Consider the following 7,714-nt stretch of genomic DNA (forward strand, 5'->3'; position numbering starts at 1 on the left):
AGGTCAAGTGAACTTAATCACTGGCTAGCGCGGATTCCTGCCTTAGCAACATGGCTCCCTCTCACGGGTCATCAAAGTCCTTTGTCACCATCAGAACCCTAGAGACCATTTCTTGGAATGTAGAGGTTGCTCGGAAAGGTTTTACGCGTGCACGTATGTCTCCTCATAAGACTGCAAACTTCTGGGCGGTAGCGATCATTGTGTCCCTTCATCTTTATATCCTCTAACAGTCCAGCATCGGTTATTGCTGAGGGAGGAAGGGAGAGCTGTTCCTACATCAACTCATGTCCCTGTCTGTTCAGCTGCACTGTCACGAAATGATTCTCCTTCATGTTTTTAAATAAAGGAACATTATTTGGATAGGTAATTAGATAGGTCACTCCTGTTAACTCTCTATAGGTCTTTGGTTTTGTTGTTTTGTTTTGTTTTTTGGTAATTGCTTGAGGTTCCATACTTTAAAAAAAACAATTCAATTTGGGATTTTTGAAGAATGCTTTTCTTGCCATCATTAGTTTGCTAAGAAACGTGCACTTCCTGGTGATTTAGTGACACGTTTGTCAGGTACACGTGAAAGCAGCCTTTCAGTTGGCCCCCACCACATGCTGCATCCTTCCCTGAGGCTCAGGCTTCGGCCCAGGTCCTGCTCTCTTTTAGTTGCCAGGGAACCAGTTCCCACACCTCCTCTGTCTCCTGGTCTCCTTCCTTGCTGCCTGTGAATCCCAGCACACACTGTGCTTGTAATTTCTGGGCCGTACAGGGAATCGGGAAAGGTCGGAGTAGGGGTTTAATCAAAATAGACATTGGAAAAGTTACAGTCACAGGAACTCAATTAGTAGATTACTCCGAGGGGTCATCCATCCATGTGAAAATGTATATGGAGGTAAAAATGCCTTCATTTTAGTCCCTTCCAAGACTTCCTTCTTAGAGAGTCCTTGAGTTAGACAGAACACATCAGCCTGCAGTCAACTAAAGTTTACTCAAATTAGCTCAAGAAAGGGACTTGTGAGAAGAATGTTACCTGCTTCCAGGAGAGCTAAGCAAGCAGGCCTGGGGGAGGGCAGGGACAAAGGCAGGTCTTAGGACGTCAGCAGTGGGCCTGCTTACTGGACATTTCCCTAGGTTCTGAGTGTTGAGAAGAGAGAAGGTCCCTGCCCAGCATCCTGACTCAACCAGCTGCGGCTGGAGGGTGTGGGGCTGCCCCATTCTGGGCTGTGAAATTTAGACATGCAGCTAAGCTGGTCTATCCACTGTTGTTTCCAGGTATTATAATCTACTTCCCCCATCACTAGGGGTGAGCAGTGATCAAAAGGGATCTTTCCATTTATTTTTTGAGATAGAACTTTCTCCAGGATGACATTTTTCCTGTCTTTATTCCATTAAGAACTTGGCTGGTATGAATTTAATTTGGATCTCTTATTCCCATGACTGGAAATTTTCAGTCTAGGAAGGGTTAGATTAGAAGAGGAACAGATTTGAAATGAATTATTTAGAAAAAGATCTCTTATAGCCATTGTACATTCAACAATTCGAAAACATTTCTCAGCCATTGGACTCAAGGCTTTATGCTAGATGTTTTAAAGAAAAATATACTAATAACATAGTGTTACATGTCAGTGAGTTTACATGTTAAAGGAGTTTACATGTAGGAGCTAATTTTAATTTTCTTGCACATCTTTGAACTAGGTAGGTCTTGCGACTATCCCTACATTCAGAGCAGAAAATTAAGACTTGGGAAGTTTAAGCAACTTAAAAAATATATAGGGGGAGGGGCGCCTGGGTGGCTCAGTTGGTTAAGCATCCGACTCTTGATTTCAGCTCAGGTCATGATCTCAGGGTCCTGAGATTGAGTGCCACATCAGACTCCACGTCTGGGTGTGGAGCCTGCTTAGGATTCTCTCGCTCCCTCTTTCTCTCTCCCCCGGCCCCAGCTTAAGCTCTCTTCTCTCTAAAATAAATAAAATCTGTTTTAAAAAATCTTGAGTTAATGTATAAAATTCATGAAAAAAAAGTAGTGGGAAACAAATTGGACCGGCAGGTAGTAAGACAAATGATGGGGTTATTTTGTTGGTCACAAAGACCCACTGAAGTTTTGGGTCCTAGGGGTCATATCAGAACTATCCTTGGAGAAGTTTCCTGGCAATCCTGTGTGGAATGGCTGAGACAGAGAGTAACCAAGGAAGCCTTTGATGAGGCACTAGGAGGAGCTGAAGGAGGACCAGGACCAGGGTGGTAGCTGTGGAAACAGAACTGACTGGAGAACCTTGTGGTTTTCTGTCAGGCTTCCCTTGAAGTCCCCTCTCTGGGCCTGGGTTTTAAACAAACTAGCTTTTAAACATCTGAGCATAGACTACAGCTGATTTTGGAATTGCCTTTAATTTCTGCAGCAAAGAAATAGAACAAAACAAGCTAAATTTTGAGACACTGCCCGTGAGAAACAAAATGATTGAACTCTGAGGAGTCAGTGGGTAGTATTGTCATCCGGTTAAGGGTGGCCTGAAAGGGACCCTCTACACACACCCACATTGCTACACAGTTTTTCTCCATGTCAGAGTGAAGGAGACAAAACCTGTGAGAAGCATGTTTGCCACTCAGGACAGGGGCCGATTTGTTGTCTCTCAGAACTGCTTTTCCTTGGCCTCGCGTCCCTAAGAGGACACACTGCTGCTGGTCTTACTGTCTACATGTCCACACAAGGTGGTTACATGGATCTGAGAAAACAGACCAATTTTTAATGCCTCCTATTCCTGAGGCTTGTATCGCATTCCAGAAGAACTTCTGGATGATCCTGTTTGAAGCAATGTGTATAAGTATTGGGCTTTCCTGGGTTTTGAACCGGACTCAGTATCTGTGAGGTTCTTACTTCATCCAGAGGAAGAGAGTAGACCCAGTGTCTCCAGCTTGTGAACACTCTGGGACGGGTGTCTCCCTGGCTTGGCCCTGTCATGTATGCCTTTAATCAGCAAGTATGAATTCAATGTTGTGTGTACCAGGCACTGGGCTGCATACGGGAGATGTAGTGATGAATAGGGCACAATTATTATGCGACATGGGTACCAGGATAGTTTGGGCATAGAGGCAAGCAGATGAGTTCACAAATACAAAAAATTGTTGAAGAGGCTTCTCAGTATTTGGTAAGTCCTTTGACCTTGGAAGCTCCTGAAAGGAATAATTAAAAAAAGAAAAGGGGAAAGAAAGACAATTACAGTTCAAAGAGAAAAGTTTGAGTTCAAAAGCCTAAGAGCCCTTAGGGATAAACAAAAAATTCCCTAAGTAGACATAATAATAAACCTGTTATGAATAATAGTCATAATATGAGCTTTTCAATTCTTTTAAGAATTAGAGATATTTTTGGATTGGACTGGGAACTTCAGCCCTATTGAGTTAGAACCTATCTTTTAGTTTTATCTTTTATTTCCCTCTGGTGCCTAGTAGTAAATGTCTTTAAAACGGTTAGGAGGAATTCTTGCTGTCAAGTAAGAAGTAAAGAAGAGGGTCAAGCTAGGGCTGCACTCTGGATCTAGAATCCACAGGAGGGTGTGGAAGGTGATTCAGTCCTAGGCATGAAGCTGAGTTCTGAGAAGGGTTCCACCTTTGCAGGGACTCCCTGAGGTCCGCCACAGGGTGGCTGTGGGATCTGGGGACTCCGTGTCCACATTTCTTGGAATTACCTAGAGTTCTAAACCTTATATGCCACTAATAAGTACCTTGTTCTGCTCTGGTGCCATGATAGTTTCCTTTACTTTATTCCATTGAGGTCAAGAGTAAAACAGTATCAAACAGAGTACACTGCCAATTTCCTGATAACCAATCTGATTTGAAAATACTTTAAGGAAGAAATGTGTTAATGATATAGGGAAGAGATGGGGAGAAAGAGATGCCTCCTCTCTTTTTGTAACATCATACTTTTGTACAATATAAGCATTTTCTATTCTTTAAGGATTAGCTAGCTGAAGACTTGTAAATTTTTCCCCATAAATAACGGTCACTCTCCTCTTTCAGCAGATTTCTGCACACGGCAGATCTTCTTCCAATGTAAATGGTGGACCTGAACTTGGTCGTTGCATGAGTCCTGAAGGTAGTCCTCAATCTGATGATTACTTTTATAAAGGAAGTCACCCATGTGAACTTGGTGGCCACCCAAAACCCACTTGTGCTAAAGTATGATCTTCCTCAACAGGGATGTAATCATGTCACCGATTAGCCTAATGAGCCTTGGTGAGGTCACTTCAGGATATATGAAATATCCTTGTTTTCAATTAAGCTAACCCAATTTCAGATTTTACACTTGGGCTTCCTTTATTTTTCCTTAGTGGCAGTCTGCTCACAAGTCTTACATGTAGACTTCCCTTTCTCTCAATTAGGTAGCAAACGTGTGTTTCTTCATTGGATGTCTGCTATGTGCTGGGCCCTGGGGATACATTGTAAAAAGTAGTCCTTTTAACCACTTCCTCCTCCTGCCTCTCACCCCCTCCCCTTTTTGAGAGGACTTTGAGCCAGGAGTTAGCCTTAACAGGTATCCCACAGCTGGGTAGAATTTTCTCTACTAGAAAATCTTGAGAAATCTTGAAAATTTTTAAGATCGAATCCCCACCTTCATCCCCTTTCCCTTCCTCGAGAGTTAACAAAGAAATTTACAAAGCCTAGGTTAAATTTTCTTTTACTTATTTTAGCTGATATTTCAGGGATATGTTAGGTTTTTTGATTATGTTCGTTTCAGATTTCACAACAAGGTCAAAAGGAAATTGGTGATTCAGGTGTTCAGGTGTTCTCTTCAGAAACTATGCTTAGAAATTTTCTTATAGTTCACTACAGATTTAGAAATCAATTGCATTGCAATTTATTATTTTACAGAAATGTAGGAATCAAGGTGAAATGCTGATGTGTTTGCTAGACTTTGCATTTATCCTTTTGTGCAGGTGTGAATGGAAACAGGTGTTCTGAATCATCAACTCTTCTTGAGAAATACAAAATCGGGAAGGTTATTGGTGATGGGAATTTTGCAGTAGTCAAAGAGTGCATGGACAGGTGAGTGGATCGTGAGGATAATCATTTGTTTACCTACATTTCTCCCCTGGAGTTTATTCTTACTAAGCTGAATGAAAGAACAAAGGGCCTTCCTGGGAGGTCTCTTTTTCCCCCTTCCTGAAAAAGTCTACAGTTAGGTAGGACCAGCTGTTTTGTAAGCCCACAGGCAATTTGACCTGGAAAAAATAGGTATAGGCACAGAGTATAAACTTGCTTTGTACGCAGTTGGGCTGAGAGATTTATCAGGTCTCATCCATAAGCCAGAGAGGAATAGGAAAAAATAAGATTCATTGGAAAAAAAAAATCTCCTAGAGCACTTACTTGTGTCAGGCATGTTCTCAGTGCTGTGCTTGTATTATTAACCCTTTTAAGCCCCACAGTAACCCTCTCAATTAATACTTAATTGTAAATACTAGGAGTTCAGATACATGAGCTCTGACTCTATTCAGATCAGGGTCAGCCAACTTTTGCCCATTTTAAAATTATATATTTGCTTATTCAACTTTATATTGTTTAAGGTCCTAAATTCTCAAGTGGTAAGAAATCCATTCTTTTAAATTCCAGGCCTTTTGTAAACAATATACAAACTGGAAAAGACTCAGATTAGAGCTTTTGTGTTTGTAGGTCAATACCCTACTTGGTCTAAGTGGTAATTTTTATTATTGGTGGGGAGTTTTCCAGAAAGCTTTTCCATTTTGTCGCATCTCCAGTGAAGCTTTCGTGCTCCTTGTAGAGGACACTGCCCCGTCCCCTGAGCCCTTTTACTTAGCTCTGGTGCCCAGTTTGCCACCCAAGTAACAAATTAAGCATCTAAGATACGATCCCTACAGACTCATTAGAAATCTGAGTCAGGGTTTGTTTTATGTTATGGGGAAGCAATTTAAATGAAAGTTGCTCTTCTAATGTCAGCTTCCACAGTGTGTACTGTGACCATGTGGCAAAAGCAGTAGAACTTGAGAGAACTCATGTATTCCCGGAATACTGCAGTGTTTTTTGTTGAACTGTTTTCCTGGCTAAACAATACTTTTTGGCATGTTCAGATTAAATTGTGTTAAAGGTGATTAAACGTGGGGCGCCTGGGTGGCTCAGTTGGTTAAGCGACTGCCTTCGGCTCAGGTCATGATCCTGGAGTCCCGGGATCGAGTCCCGCATCCAGCTCCCTGCCCAGCGGGGAGTCTGCTTCTCCCTCGGACCCTCCCCCCTCTCATGCTCTCTTTCTCTCTCTCTCAAATAAATAAATAAAATCTTAAAAAAAATGATTAAACGTTAACAACCTCAACATTTGTATGTCCAAGTAAATGATCTCTTTCCTACCAGATGCAGGCATTTAAGGGTGTGGCTAAAATGGCACCAGCTGGAGTTTTGGCTGAGAAAGAGATATTGAAAGCCTAGGGCTTTTTAGTCATTAATAGATTAACGTAAAGATATATTGATCATAGAAAAATTTTAGTTATTTTGATTCATTTTCTTAATTTTACTCTGCCTCCTAAGATAACTATTTTGAGATTTAAGTATGGAAAAAATTTCTTGTCCAGCTTTGATACAACAGTTTTAAGTACTTTTAATATGTGAATTATTTAATATTAAAATTACTAACATCATAAAATGAGAATGACAGTGTGGCTTTGGATTTTTTCATTTCTTTTTTTGGGTACCTTTCTCCCTGACCCCACTCACTATCGTCCCTAATGTACAGAGGAGGAAGGTAGCACTTCTCTGTTGAATTGTTTTCCTATTCTAAGAGATATTTAGAAGAATATCTTAGTTTCTTTTAGTAGAGGAAATCGGAATGATTGTATCTTTGATTTGTGTCTTTAAATTGCCTTTCTCTGATTATTTCATAGGTCCACTGGAAAGGAATTTGCCCTGAAGATTATAGACAAAGCCAAATGTTGTGGAAAGGTACAGTATAAGAAACTGAGAAACCTTGGTGAGATGTTTACTGTGGTGAAGGAATTTAAGTGGGCATTGACAAGGCCTTAATAGGAATAGACCACTGATAATAACAGGGGAAACACTATCAACCTGTTTTTTTTCCTTGTCATTTTTCATTTTATTCTAAAATAATAAATTGACTTGATCCGGTCCTAGCTATAGAAAATGTAAGTTCTCTTCCTTGAGATGCCTATATGAAAACTCCACAATGCTCAAAAGATCTGTCACGAACTGTGATGAGTCTAAGACTTTACCTTACTTTCCAACTAACTAGTTAGCCTTCTTACTTTATGGATGCTGGCTGAAGACACAAGATTGCTGGGTCAGAGACAAAAGACTTTTATAACTTGTAGCACAGCAGGTAGCATTGGTTCTCTTAGCTCCCAAGTCCCACGGAAGTGATGCAGAGGGGCCCAGGCAGTTGCTATATACAGAATCTGGTTTAGATCACAGCTGAGGATCCTCAAGCTTAGTAAACCCCCAGTCTTACTTATTTATTTTTTTAAAGATTTTATTTATTTATTTGACAGAGAGAGACAACGAGAGAGGGAACACAAGCAGGGGGAGTGGGAGAGGGAGAAGCAGGCTTCCCACTGAGCAGGGAGCCCGATGCGGGGCTTGATCCCAGGACCCTGGGATCATGACCTGAGCCGAAGGCAGATGTTTAACGACTGAGCCATCCAGGTGCCCCAAACCCCCAGTCTTACGAGGGGGCTGCTAGCAAACCTGTCCAAACTTCCCCCCAGAAGAAAAC

The 7,714-nt window shown here is 41.4% G+C and overlaps 1 protein-coding gene across 10 annotated transcripts in view; it reads left to right on the forward strand.

Moving 5' to 3' along the window:
- Positions 1-7,714, forward strand: part of DCLK2 (doublecortin like kinase 2) — a 149,325-nt gene that overhangs the window by 111,073 nt on the left and 30,538 nt on the right. For 5 of the 10 annotated variants that reach the window (XR_012378048.1, XM_073892344.1, XM_073892346.1 and 2 more), the window contains 3 exons: positions 4,003-4,075; positions 4,917-5,025; positions 6,870-6,927. Coding sequence is in view for 9 of the 10 variants with exons in the window: in XM_073892344.1 (XP_073748445.1) it covers positions 4,003-4,075; positions 4,917-5,025; positions 6,870-6,927 (240 nt within the window). In the remaining variant the exon portion in view is untranslated. Of the gene's footprint in view, positions 1-3,999; positions 4,076-4,916; positions 5,026-6,869; positions 6,928-7,714 lie in introns of all 10 variants that reach the window. The other 5 variants (XM_073892350.1, XM_073892343.1, XM_073892345.1 and 2 more) reach the window with 1 other exon arrangement.

Source organism: Callorhinus ursinus, unplaced genomic scaffold (assembly GCF_003265705.2).
Source record: "Callorhinus ursinus isolate GAN/ISIS: 27379988/994484 unplaced genomic scaffold, GSC_fseal_2.0 scaffold4, whole genome shotgun sequence".
NCBI lineage: Eukaryota > Metazoa > Chordata > Mammalia > Carnivora > Otariidae > Callorhinus > Callorhinus ursinus.